Source organism: Columba livia, chromosome 11 (assembly GCF_036013475.1).
Source record: "Columba livia isolate bColLiv1 breed racing homer chromosome 11, bColLiv1.pat.W.v2, whole genome shotgun sequence".
Classification (NCBI taxonomy): Eukaryota; Metazoa; Chordata; class Aves; order Columbiformes; family Columbidae; genus Columba; species Columba livia.
In genome coordinates, this window is record NC_088612.1 from 9856294 (window position 1) to 9871097 (window position 14804).

Consider the following 14804-nt stretch of genomic DNA (forward strand, 5'->3'; position numbering starts at 1 on the left):
GAAAGATTCAAGCTTGCATACCCTAGTGACACATACACACACTTTTTTTCAAAGGAAAATTGTTTAGATTTCCACTTTGAAATAACACATTGGATTCTTGTCTGATAAGATTTTTGATAATCAGCACAATCCTTACTTTAGGAAGTTTTCAAGGTCATCGCGGCTGCATGAAGACCAGGAAAGGTCACTTGGGTTCCTGCCCTTCACCCATTCTCCAGACATAATATGAGACCTCCCTGCGCAGGGTTGATGATCATCATCATGGCTCATTCCCATGCTGCTTGATTAAAACAAAACAAGACAAAAAAACCTATCAGGTTAAGATGTGAGTTTCTCATTTCCCATTGGACTCAGTAACGACACTCTTAGCAATTAAAAAGTCAAAAACGGGCTATACTAATAACACAGAATCATTCACCTACTGCTCTGGACACATCTTGAAAGGTTAACCCTCTTCTTTCAATTGAAACATGAAATGGAAAATGGCTTTCAGATGAAAGGTGTCTTGTATGGCCAGAGTCACCTTCTACTAAAATGACAGCCACCAACTTGGGGCTAAAAACACAGATTAATAGAAACTCACTAGGTCTCCACCTGGCTGGACTGAGCGAGCCAGAAGCAGTCCCTTTAAATATGGTGTTGGACTCTTTAATCCATGTTATTTCTCTACAAATCAGAGGCTTCTGTTTGCTTTCTGACTATGCTCTTGGCTTTGCTTCTGTCCAGTTTTGAGACTCAACTGTTCAAAGCCTAAACACAACACATATTTCTAGTTGAAATGAACCAAAACCAGCTTCAGCAGTTTGATAATTATGGCTTAGATTAAACCGCCATCTATGCTATTTTTAGCTTAAAGTGAAGGTTATATGGTGGAGTCTATTATTTTAGGTTTATCTCCAGGGACATTATTATTTCTAGCAAAACTACATTTAACATAATTTTTAGACTCAGAAGTCTATAGTTATTCTTGTTTTTAAACCTTTGTGGGTTTTGAACACAGCAGAAACATTAACATCAAGCACATTTTGTTTGATGCACGCAGGAATAATTTAACAGTCTATTAGTAACTCTAACTTCAAAACAGTAAAGAGTGAAATTACTGCTCCACTGAAGTGAATGGGAGTTTTGCCATTGACTTCAATGGAGCCTGGAATTCACTCCAAATATTTTACCCACGTTGTTTCTACACACAGAGAGAACTCTTCACATGCTAGGAAAAAAGTTCCAGTAGTATTCCTCCAATGCAAATAAGCCCATCTACAGTTCATGTTCCTAAAAGTCAGGAAAGGAAGACTTAAGTATGGCGAAGCAAGGCATGTAAGCTTGCTGGATGTATTTCAGAGGAAAGTTTGCCAAAAAATGCCAGTTTAGAAGGCTTGCGGGCACGCAGCAATCATTTTTCTAACGGGAAGGAGGCAGGTTCCCAAGGTTTCTGTCAGCTCGCCTGCCTTGTGACTGCCACGGTGCTGGGACTCCAAGTTGGGTCCTTCAGGTTTCTCCGTCAGGGCTCTGTGGATGGGACTCAGCAGCACCCCCGATCCGGCAGCTCCCTGAATGGCCTCCTGGTTGGCACCTCAGCTGTTCCACTTGAAAAGGGTGAAAACAAACCATCTTCCTGACATTCCAAGTGTTTTAGGCTCCCCGATTTTCTCTCTTCCACAAAAGACTAGTGTTTGGTCTAGAGCTGTTAATTAAGAAATGCCTTACCTTTCTGATTAACTTCATTTATTCTTTGTTAGATTTGTTGAAAATGGGATTTTTTTTGTTGGCAAACAACAAGGGCAATGGTTACTAATTAGGACATTCCTGTCCTTAACTTTATTTTAAACCTGACCTCATGAAAGATGTCTGCCTAGGAGAAATGCTGAGGGTCACGGTCATTACTCAGCTTTGATTTTGCAGGGGTGTTTGAGGCAGAGAAAACTTATTCTCTATGAAGACTGAGTCAGAACTCACATCTCAGAGTTATTTACAGACTTCTTCTGAAATTCAATCAATTCTTACCTGTGAGGAAATCAACAACTTTCTGAATAATTCCTGAATCCTTAGCAGAAATTCTTTAAAAAGTCATAAACATGAAGAAGTTGAGCCTGAGCTATTGGTATAAAGCAAAGGAGCTGTGCTAAGCCCAAAGAACCAGGCCAGTTTATATCTCCTTGGGATCTGGCCTTGAGGTACAGAGGCAACTTCCACTGGCCTCTCTGTGATGAGTTTCTGGTAGAATGAAACCAGCAACACCTTTGGAGCCTGTTTTAATTGGCAATACAGAACTTTTCCCAGCATCTACTTTACCTTTACAATGACTCACTTGAGGAAAGGATTAAATGACGTGCAGGACTAAGGCATACCCTAGCATGCTAACACATTCTTTTCTGAAGTTCATGGGTCTCCAGCTACATCAAAGGGATCAGTTTTTCCTAAACACATAGTAAATGTAATGCCATGCTGATTCTATTCACTAACTAATAGTCCCCTTCCTTTCAACAGAGATAAATCGGACAGAGAATTACGTGTTTGTACTAAACAGCAGTGCGAGCGCTGATTCCACACTTTGCATTTTCTTTGTGATCATCTAATCTTACCTGCTATTCAGAAGTTCACATGGAATGAGAAGCAGATAATCAGTCTCTTGAAATATTCTGCTACGGGAAGGAGTTCTATTCTTACATGAACAGATCTTGAAAAAAGAGCCGGTAAGAATGGCTCTTAGATTAGAAGCAGGAATGTCAAAATGGCACCACACTACCCTGCAAACCCTCTGCCCTCTGTGCTCTCCAAGTCATAACTATCCATTTTATCAGGAGCAACAAACACAGGCTGCACATTATTCTTTACGCAGCAAAGCCAGCAGAGCCATTACAGATGAGCAGGACTCGATTTCCCTTTGTGCAGATACTACCACAGTCACCAGTTCCATTCTAAGTACAGGGCAAATTTCAACCTTTGGTTCATCACATTCCCCTCCCAAAGACAAGGAAATTCCACAAAGGGAAGCAAGAACAGCTTAAACTGTCAGTCCTTGAACTCCTTTCATTCTATGTTTATTCAGAGTAAGCGCAAGGGGACTCCGGTTTCACACTGCAGCCTCTTTTCTAATACAAATAACGCATTGGTTATCAGTCAAAGACACTACGGCATCACCAAAGGAGTCCTGCAGCATATTTATTGCTGCTCATCATATGTGAATCCAGAAACAAGCTGACTGACCAGTTTGAGTTCTGACTGTTAACATAACCACAGCAAGGCAAATTTTATCAGGAATCACAGGGAGGCAGCAACAACAGATCCCTTTGATGCTTTAAAGCAGCATTGCTGTGAATAAAAAGTAGCACGCCGTCTCTCAAAGCCCTGGCCTCTCTGAAGTCTTTTCTCCTTTCCAGGACACTATTCTCCGTCAGAGCCTACGCAGCAATCAGAACAGGGTCGGGACGCCAGAATTACACTCTGGGCCTGAGCTGGCCAATTCTTTGTGTAACCCTCTCTAGCTAAATGCAATTAACAGCTGTTTGTTTTCCCACAGCAATGCTAAATAAATGCACTTGCTTTGTTTGTTTCGGTCATTAGCAGAGCTTCTCCTCTAGACAGTTAATGTAACTAAACTGCTCTGTTTACTCTTGGTGCGTTTTCCAATGTTTCCTGTTATTCTTTAAAAGCCTGAGCCAAAGAGCACCAAAGCCTGTGGAAAACTTCCTACTGCCTTCAATGCACTGTGCGTTGTACCTCCAAGTTCTTAAGGTCATGTATACAAATCTTCATCAGAACCACTATGGCTCTCAATAGGTTTCCAATTAAAAGCCCCAAATCCGAGTTAAAGGATAATGCCAAGAGCTGGGGGAAACTGATTTAGGAGATGCTTTAAATTTTTTCAAAAGCTGCAACTTTGTGGCTGGTAACAGACCACTTGAGAAATCCCCAGGATTATTATCATAAACTTCCCCTCTGGTGGGGAGAGACTGTGAAGTGGGGGCAAGAGGCAAGTTTGGTAGAAAATACCATCAGCAGTAAAAGAAGAGTTTTTCTTCAGAAAAAGGCTAGCAAGTGAAAGAGAATTATGAAGAAGTGAAGCCTGAAAATAACACACCCAGAAGTGGAAACACCATGAGCTTCTACAGTCCCTCTGTTTCAAATAAGCACTTCAGCTGGCTGCTAGGAAGAGTTTCTCCATAAGCCTCCCTGTGAAAGCCAAACCATTCCATTTGTCTGCAAATAATTCAGGGGGAGTCAAACGCTGGTTCACTTTAGAAATGAGTGACACTCAGGACTAGCAAAGCTACCCAAGGCAACCTGGCTGCCACCCCAGCTGCTTAATTAACTTCTGCACGACACACAATTGATTGCTCTCCACACAACCGGCACTAACCTCAAAGTCACCATTCTCTAAAGGACAGCAAGGCTATCCAGCTACCACGAAGGAAACGAGGACAGTGGCCTGTCTCTATCTTCTACAGACAGAGAAATCCCCAGGAGGGTCTTTTTCTTCCTGAAGAACCAACTCAGAAATGGCTCCAACTGCGTAAGCTCAGCAACACATGGAAAAGGAAGAGATCCTTGGGGCCACTTGCCCCACAGGCCAACATGGACTCAAAGAATTGAGCAAAGGACCTGCTACAGCAGTGTCCCAACTACAGGGTGGAACAGGAGAAGGCAGTGATACCTCTCGCTCCAATTGAAAAGCTCAGTGGAGTCACGAAGGTTGTTACATCTTGGGTAACCTTGTTTGCTGGAAAGCATGTTTTCTCTACCTGTGTTTGTACCAGAAGGCTCTTAGCCTGCAGATGTTCTCTGAAAGGCTCTGTTCCTGCAAAACAGTGAATTGCTAAGAGCTCTATGCAGTACCAGGAGCTGCATGTCACAGCAGGGTAGGTCACAAGTGACCTTCTCAAAAGAGCATATAGGAGAAGTTATTGCCTGTGACCCAGCTTGCCACAACTCACCCGGGGTAATCTTGCATTAACTGCAGACCCAGGATTAAACACAAGATCTCCTTCTAAACTGCAATGGAGAAATACGACTGCAAAGGGAGGGCAGATAGGACAACATCCTCACATAGTGTGAGAAGGAAGGGAAATGGGGAGCTATAATTTACTCTGGCATTTCGGTGTGGGCAGGATGACAGTGCCCCATGGAAAACATGCTATTTAGACAGTCTGTGGGCACAAACACCATCTGTTTATCCATGTGAAGGACACATCTGAAGGACAAAATTCCTCCCCCTTCCCACTTCCTATCAGGTCTCCATGAATGGCTGAGAAGGGAGTCCTGGCTCTATAGTCCATCCAATGTCAACCACAAAGGAAGATGCTGATATGGAAGGAGGTTATAGAGTGTCCATGGCTGACAGCTGAGAACGTTAAATATGGCCATTAAACTCAAATCAATATAGGTCACTAAGCAGAGAATGTACATCAACAGTTCTCAGCAGCTACTTGCTTGGGCTGGACTTAAACCAGCAACTTAGAAGTGGGAGACAGAATATCACATAATCAAGCTTGTGAGCCGTCCAGTCCCAAATCGAATTCAATGTTAGGAATTTTTATTAACGTTTGAAATTGAAGCTGCATCACTGGAAAGATGCCTACTTCTGAACTGGTTCAACATGTTTCACATTTCAATATGCTGATATCTTGCAAGTTATGAGGTTTCCAACCAGTTGAGAATAAAGGCGTAACAGAGGCAGAAGTGAAACAGGGTTGCTCATTAGAGCTGGAATTATAACAGGAGCTGCAGTGCAAAATGAGAACAGTATTTTAAGAGAGTGACCTAGGAAGGTGATGCATCTGGGAAGCAACTGAAGCGAGGCAGAGAGAGCCGAAGGGGTCAGAAGGGAGTCCAAGGGAGGCTCGGATGAAGGGCAAACTAACAAATGCTGGGGAGACACTGAGGTGAGCTGAGCTGGGAGGAGGCAATGAAACAGCTTGCATAACCTTCTTAAAAAACAGCGGTCACTGGGACTGCTGGCTTAATGGAAAACAGGCTTTTCCACCTCGTGCTTTTCAAACATGTAAACACGGTCACTTAAATATAACTTGGCTATGTCAGAAGCTGTCAGGAGGTACGTTGAGAAGCTGTGATGAAGAGAGAGAGAGATGACTCAAAGCATTTGAAGAAATCAAAGATGGTCATCATGCACATAATACTATCTAGAACAAGGGTATTCAGGATGGGTGTTGAGCTTTTTCTTTTTTTTTAATTAGGAAAGACAACATTTAAAGGCAGCCATGACTACTGGACTCTTGTTTTCATAACCAAGTTTATGTCACTCTCCAATAATGAAGTAACCAGATATTTTATATGGTTATCTACTCATCAAACAGCCAGGAAGTCAACAACAGCGAGTGAGAACACATGAACGCCTATGGTGAATAACAGCATGGAAAGCTGTGGTTTATTCAGCTGCGTGACAGATCCAGCCCTTTATGATATGGTTTTCATTTAAAAAGAATTAGTTCTTTTGCCATGGAATCTGGAAGGCAGCAAGTATGAGCTTGTGCCGCAAGGGACAGATAACACACACGAGAGACTGACACTCAGGAATAGGCAGTGTGGCCTTTTACTCACCCAAACATTTCATCCAAAAGTTCACTGCCCGCGTCATCCTACATACCTGTAACAGAGCTGGCCAAACCCCACTGACATCAGTGACAGCCCTTTTATATGGTTTGATTGAAGTTAGACCAAGGCCATGAAGAACAGGGTGAATCATCCTAAGATCTTCTCCCCAGCAATAATACCACGTGCTCAGACGATTGACTACTTCTCCAGTGGACATTCGCTCACGTGATTCTCTCTCAAGAATCCTTTGCCTCTTTCGTATAGTGGCTGATTCGGGGCAGGCGTCACCTGATGTATTCCAAGACGTTTGGTAAGATGAAGGAATCCAGTTGCAATGCAATTGAACTCCTACCGTTCCCACGGCCTGCCTCCACCACATTGAATTTGTAGGATGTGGTCCCAGCATAGCAACCTTTTTCTAAAAAACTTCACAGTGTTTCTGGGAATCAGCAGGTTCAGAGACTGCAGGGGGTAGTGTATCTTGTGGCAGAAAAAGGAGTGTTCCATCTAATATCATCCTAGAAAAAGCTTGATCGATATATGTACAAAAAAAAAACCTGGTAGAACTCCACATTGAAAAAGTAGCATTACCTCAAGAAAACACCTTTCTTCCTTCAGATCTTACCTTTCTTCCTTCAGATCATTCCTTTCCAAGCCCCATGTAGTATCTAATACAAATCTTTAAATGTGAGAGCTGTCAACCGGCATAGCTCTAGCAGTACGTATTCAGACTCGTAAAAGACTGCAATTACACTGCACAGCGTAAACCATTCAGTACTAACGCGCTCAGCACAGGCAAGGTCCTGTCCTGTTCAGAATCCCATCTCTCTGAAGGAAAACTTTTAAAGACGCAAACTAAGCTACAACTCTGAGTTAGCAGGGGTGAGCATGTAAGGGCTGGAACAGCCCAGCTCCCTACTGCAGAAGGACTCAAAATCAGCCAGAGTGGTCCAGTCTGCTCATGCTGATGCGGCAGGGACTCACCTGAATGCACGCAGGCAATGGAGATGTGGGAAAGGCTCGTGCAGTGAATCCAATCACATCACCACTGCCAAATGTCACACGGGAATGACTGCCCAGGGCTAAAAATGCTCCTTCTCTGCCATCACAGCCTCCCAACAGCATCAGGAGCTCAGCACTCTTATGCTTATAGTAACAATTTCAGTATTTTTTGTGTTGATCAGAGCACACAGTGGCTTTGATTTCAGCCTTTCTTTTTTGGCCCTATGAGTCTTGACATCACACAGCATGTAGATTCCTGTACCTTTCACATCCCTAGACCACTACCCCATCTCCAGGACAGCCATCCAAGTGGATGCTCAGCATCTCTAAAACCTTTCACATGCTTTTATACATGCCAACAACACACAAAAGCAACAGGTTTCTGACACAACAACATTGGCAAGAGTCAAGGATTGCTTTAACAGTCCCTCCCTGTTGAAAAGGCGAAACATATACCAAAAAACACTTATTGTAAAACATGCATCAGTGACCATTTACTGGGAATCACTTCTCTCAAGCTACCAAAGAAGAGACACTGGCTACTTGTCATGATCACCTTAGAGCAACAACACAGCTATCTGAAAGCCAAAGGGCAACATCCCCATGAAAATGTATGCATTGAGCAGTTTCCTTTCCTTCCACGAGATTTAGTCCGCTTCTTGGACATGAAAAAATGCTCCTTCTCTCCCTTGCTTCAGTCTGGTTTCAGAAAGCAGGGTGTTGTTGCAGAAGGAGCACAGTGACTATGAATGGAACAGTGGTGGGCAGACACAGACTGTTCATTTCTCTTGTCTGGTGAGCAGAGGCTGCTGTGCTCCATCTGTAGCTCCTTCTTTATTCGCAACGCACCCTGGTGCATCGCAGAAGCAACACACTGAAGGGGTAACAAGCTGTTTGATTTCAGCACTGCCCGAAGTGGGTGAAAACGAGACCTCAGAAAATGTGACATGCATTTCCTCAGAGGATGAAACAGGAATATAAATTGTAGGGTGGAAAAAAGACAAAACCCTGGGATAGCTGGGCGGGATTTCCCACCCACTAGGGAAGAAAGACAAAAGCTCAGGAAAACAGGAGACGGGTCTGTTGCTCACAGTGTCAGCAACCTAAGGGGAAGGTCTTGCATGCAATCACTTGCGTACACTTCTTCAAAACTCCTGTGAAACCAGTGAAAGCCTCCAGCCAACTCCACTGATGACTGAGGGTCTAACCTGAACAAAGAGATGCAACCTGAGACACCTGTAAAAGAAATGCAAGGAGACGGGAGAGATGGTGGAGCGTATTTGCCAAATATGTGCAACACAAGTAACCACAAATGTCCCACGCTGTCCCCACCAGGAAGCCACCCCCTGCCGAGTGCTGGGGGGAGCAGGATAGCCTGGGGAATGAGCTGTAGGAGTCAGGAACGCTGCCTGCCTTCCTCACAGTGGGAGGCGGATTCTCCGTTCCTGGAGGTGGGAAAAGGGAGATGGCGAACATCAAAAGACAAAGAGATGTGAAATAACTGTAATATATATAATTCTGAAGTTCCCAGACAAGCCACTGGATACATGCTTTATGTTCCCAGAGCCACAGAAGTCCTTTTTCACAGAATCTTTTACTCTTCTTTCTTGGTCTATGTTGTCAATCACTGTGGGCTTACAGATTTGGTCCAAGAAAAAAAATCCATCCTATGTGACCCTCTTACACCGATTCACCAAAACGACAGATGACTGTAGTAGGCAGTGACAAACCTGTGTGTTCGTTTTGCTTGCAAAACTGTCTAGGAAAAAAGTTGCACAGGAAATGCATGATGCAATTCTATTAGTTGCAGTTACAATCTAGCAATGGATCAGCCTGCAGTAGCTCAGTTAAAGCCATTTGCTTCAGCTGAAGACATTTGCTATAAGGACATGACATTTTCAGTGGTATCCCTGTCACAGCTATTCCTGTCACTCAGGAGCGCTCCATATCCAGTAAAGTTCCTACTATACATCAGCTCCCTAAAGTCTTGGGATTTTTGATAATGGTGCAGCTGGGAAGATAATTCATAATCCCAGAACCATATGGCCTTGGCTGTTCATAAACGATATTAAAAGCTCAGCATGCTATCTTACTTAGTCTCACTCATTTGATGAGCAGGGAGAGACTTGATATCAAACAGGAGTGTTGCAAATCATGGCTTGGTATCAAAGCAATTGGGGATGATATGTTCAGACCAATCCCAAAGTGGAATGCTTTGGGTAGTGGGCATGCCTGGTTGGCTTCAAACCTCCAGGCTAATGAAGCCAAGTTTGCTTTCATATTGGCTAAGAATGCCACAAGAAGAAAGTAAAAAGCAACTCAAAAGAGATATTAGTGCTTTGAATAACTTTGGCTTGAACATGTTGATGTGAAGACAAATTGCAGAGGAACAAAAAAGTCTGTTAACTTCACAGGAAGATATCTCTTTAGAGGGTCTCTAGCTGATAAGAGGTGCAATGTTCATGTCATTTAACTGATGACAGATTTCTGGAAACCACATAAGAGTTTTTCTCGTGAGATTCTGTTCCTTATACTAAGAGGTGCTGCCTGCAATAATGCATTTGGCAAACCTGGTAAGGTTACTTCAATAAATACCTAAAAAATTCAGAATGAGGTGCAGGTATGTGTTGTAACACTTAAGGTATAAAAAGAAAATATGAATATATTTTTCAAAACAAACTAGGTCCTGAGAGAAGGCTCAGGACCATATCTGGATTAGTATTGAAAAAGTGTCAATAACTGAATGAAAAACAATCATAGACTCATTTAGGTTGGAAAAGACCTTTAAGATCATCAAGTCAAACCATTAACCCAGCACTGCCAAGTCCACCTCTAACCCGTGTCCCTAAGAACCTCATCTCCGTGGCTTTTAAACACCTCTAGGGATGGTGACTCCACTATGAGCCTGGGCAGCCTGTTCCAGCGCCTGATAACCTTTTTAGTGAAGAAGGTTTTCCTAATATCCAATCTAAACCTCCCCTGGTGCAACTTGAGGCCATTTCTTCTCATTCTATCACTTGTTGTCTGGGAATGGAGGAAGAGGTAAAAAAATATACCAAGTGGAGAGGATGACACTCTTGCTTTGATTTGTTTCACCGAAGCAAAAACAAAGGCAGAAAGCTGTGGATTATTCTTCTCTTTTTTGGAAACTGAGGCTCAAGTGAAGACACAGATGACAAAACTCCCTGCTGGGTTGGATCCAGCAATGGAAAGAGGCCCAGCATCTGATGTAAGGAGGATTTTGCAAATAGAAAAGGACCAGTGAGAACGAAGAAGGCCTGTTTATTTCGTTTGTCTAGTAAACTCTTTTTGCTGAATTTTACTCCCCAACACAACTGTTGCCCAAGAGGCAGTGAACCTCGTTCCACTACAGTGCAGCCTTCCACTGACATAGTGCTAAAGGGAACCACATTTTTAGAGGCAACAACATTTCCACTGGCGTTGCTGCTGCTGAGTTACTACCAAAGGCTTTTCCAAGTGACAGGCCGGGATTTATCACCTTCCCCAGCTCTGCAGTCATTTTCACCTGGAACCTGTTGAACTCAGCAGGCCAGGCAGACAGCGTGGGTTACAGGCTATTGAAACCCAACTGCTAGTGGAAAAGTAAATATTTCAGCTAGATTGCTGCCTGTGTATAAAAACAAATGATTATTTGGTAAATGGCATTTGCAAACCTAATATTTCCTGTGTTGGTGTGTACTGTAGAGGTTGCACAATGGGGACTTGTACTGTCCCTGTGTTTTGGGTCATTGGATGCACAGGGCTGTTGCCAGCGAAGCCAATGAAGTATGAAACCAGAACCCATGTAGCTGGAAGCATGTGCAAGATTTGACAAATCATTACAGGCCAGCTATTTAACATGGCTGTGGCTTACTCAGCAGAATAAGCCTTCAAAAAGACAGACGTAGCTGGCAAAGCCACAAAGCTATCAATTAAATGAAAATTGTGTCGTCTGGGAGTTTCTAAATGACTGCTGTTTGCCCATTTGATGCAGTTTTATTATGTTAAGTAAAGCTGTACAAGATGCTCCAAAACAAAGAAATTAGAGGGACTGCAAGAGAATGTGATTTCACTAGGGATTACGCAGACATCCTTCACAAAGCGTACAGTAAAACCATAGAAACCCATGACCAGAACCACACTAACACTTGCCACGAGAGCCCAGAAAGCAAAGGGAGGTGGACATTCCCATGCCCAGTTTCAATGTGGTTACACTCCAACACTGTAAATAAACGATATCAAATTTGGAAGATATAAGAGCGAGAAAAGACACACATGATAGAGGGAAGGTACCCACCGCCATGCTGGGGTTAGCAGGCTCAGGAACCACACCTCTAAATATCTTGAAGTTTTACATAAAACTAAAAAAAAAAATGCAAACCCAGGCCTGCTATCCACAGTCTGGCATATGTTACTACTCACACCTCTCAATTTCTCCTTCCCAATCTTCTTCTTCTCTATGTGATTTCTGTACGTGATTTTCCTCTATGTGATAGCCTACTGTCAATGTAAAAACAACTTGCCCAGATAAGGTTAATACAACAGGGATATTCTACTTCTGAGATTGAAATTAACTTGCACAGGTACTGTATTATGTTGAGCAAACACATCAAGATACCTTCTATTTAGTGGTGCTCCATCAAACCATCCATGCTTGCAGAAGTATACACTGAATTTTTTTTCTATTCACATGTGTTTAGATCTGTATCTGTCTTTGATCTCTGCTTGCTTTTGACTAATTTAGGACACAGTTTTCAAAAAGCTACTAATATCAAGTTATTATGTACGTAATATTTTTTTTTGTCTAACACAGACCCCTCAGTGTGTTACCAAAAGTGGAAGAGGCATCTCCTGAAATTTTAGTCTATACCCAGTTCTCTCTCAAAACCAAAATAATTTATTAAATAACTGCTTTGACTAGATCATCCCAATTCTGATGTACAAACATTTATGATGAAATAAGCAGTGTTCCATTATGTCCTGTTGGAGTTGTACAGAGAAGGGCAACTTAACTGTGAAAATGTGCTTGCAATTATCTGTGGAAGAACAAGGAAACCTGGGAGGAGGGGAACAAGAAAAGGGAGCCTGGGAACAGAGAGAGACATTCCACAACAGCTTTACAACACAAACGACAGAAAATAAAATTAGCAGCTCCAGGGTGGGTACAGAGCATTGCCAGCGCTTTTGGCCAGCTTCGGGGTACGTCTACACGGCAGTCACTCCCTCCCAGTAATCCTGAGACTGCAATATACTGGAACAGCCACATATTCCTGTGAGATTTTAAATGGAGAGTGCTGGCACTAGTAGAATATCACTGGGGCAGTAACTACCTGGCTACTCAGGAAATCTTGGTGCAGCAGCACAGTGACTAATACTTGAGCTTGCTAGAATAAAGCTTGCATGGGATTCTCTCTGGTTCCAGTCCTCCCTGGGATCCAGCTGACCTTGATTTTCAAACCCTGCAAATGCAGACGTGTGAGTTCCAACACATTGTCTTTTGCAACAGGGTCAAAACAGCCACAAGGGTTTTTTACAAAGGCACAGAGGGAACTGTGCCACAGCTCTCCGCCACAAGACAGAATCTACACCCACTGGAGAGGTTTATTCAGCCACAGGCTGCATCCCTGAGCCATCACGTACATGGATACTGCCCTGCAGGTCCACAAGATGGGCATTTCTTTGCAAGGTCTCTCTTCGGTGAAACATGCTTGCACAGGAGTGAATAAGATGCCTGTGGACACAGGTTAAACAGGAGTCTTTAACTACATGCTGAAATACTACCCTATGCGTAGAAGTTCAGCCTCATTTGCAAGACAGCAGGACTAGAGTTAGAACTGAAGTTGTCCAGATAACCCTGAAACTGAGACTCTGGCACTTCTATATGTTTGATTCTGCAACTTTAGTAATGTTGTTTTTAATGCCTTTCGGGAGGTAAGAAGTAATCTGGGGACAGATTGCTTCTTGGCAATTAATTGGTGCACTTTTGCAATAGCAATGAAGAAAAACATTCCCCAGAAACTCAGGTCAGGCAGAACCTGTCTGATAAATGGGGGACTAACTCATGCCTCTGCTACGCTTCAAACAGCAGTGGCAAGGTCTGCTTTCTTTTCTGTGACCGATCTCGCTGTCAGCACCATAACACTCTAGGATCCTACTGGTTGCTTTGCTCATACGTCTAAAAACCAGCTCTTTACAAATGCTATGAAGAAATCCTTGCCTTTGCCATCATTACAATGCAGATGGCCAAATGAGCAACACAGAGCAGAAAAAGAAGCCCAGATGGGAGCTTTTCAGAAAAATAAGGTTAATGTTTAAAGCCAGCCAGGATATAAAGTACACTCAGCTGCCTACATTGGTAGAGCCATGTGTTCAAGGCTAGACTATGGTGGGCTGCTCTAAAGAAGACACAGAGGGTTGTTTGGTTTGGATATTTTTCTTTCAAAACAGCTTCTCTGCTCCTACATCCTGCACCCAAGTGTTATAATCCCAGGATAAAATGAGAGAATTTGTAGTAAGGGTCCCTCCTTTTTTATATAATTTCCAGAACCACTCCTCTCGTACCATTACCATGATTTGGCTGGCTGGCTCCATCACTGTGTTGACTGGAATCACAAAACAGGCTGCTTAAGAAACAGAAACAGTTTTACATCAGCACAGTGTGCGCTCTGCAGCACTACCTGACTGCTCAGATCTGCATCCCGCTTACTCTGGTGGTCCTTGGCTTCCATGTGAAACTCTTTGTTTTAAAAATGCATTATGACCAAATCTTTATAAAGTGCAGGACAATGGGGACTGCTAATTTCCTGTTTGGTTCTTAGGAATGAAGCTTGTATGCCTGCACCAGTGTAAGTTGTCACAGGACGTTATTCTGCACTTTTGGATCTGCTCAAGACACATTCCCCTTCAGCCTGCAATATTTTCACATTCTGCCTTACAACTATTTGCATGACAGAATCTCTGCTGGGTGCTGCACTAGACAGATCAGGGAGGGAAATTTATTCACAAGTCTAATAGCACAAGTATCAGGCCACTAAAGGAATATCCAGAGAGTGCTTTTCCCTCACCTGCAACACCACTATTGCTGGAAACACAACAGAAATGCCACAGTTAGGTAGGCAGCACGTAATTATCCACCCTAAAGTAGTTTTAACCAAGCTACATCTATCAATACTTAATATCTAAAGCAAATAATCACACTGCACAGAAACCTGTCAGTTCTAAACTCTTCTCTTGGCTAATTCCAAATCCAG

At 43.0% G+C, this 14804-nt stretch overlaps 1 protein-coding gene across 13 annotated transcripts in view; it reads right to left on the reverse strand.

The window, feature by feature from the left end:
* ADAMTS17 (ADAM metallopeptidase with thrombospondin type 1 motif 17) overlaps window positions 1-14804 on the reverse strand; it is a 191601-nt gene that overhangs the window by 104376 nt on the left and 72421 nt on the right. For 11 of the 13 annotated variants that reach the window (XR_010475409.1, XR_010475408.1, XR_010475412.1 and 8 more), the window contains exon 9: window positions 137-280. Coding sequence is in view for 4 of the 13 variants with exons in the window: in XM_065076675.1 (XP_064932747.1) it covers window positions 137-280 (144 nt within the window). In the remaining 9 variants the exon portion in view is untranslated. The remainder of the gene's footprint in view (window positions 1-136; window positions 281-14804) is intronic. The other 2 variants (XM_065076676.1, XM_065076673.1) reach the window with 1 other exon arrangement.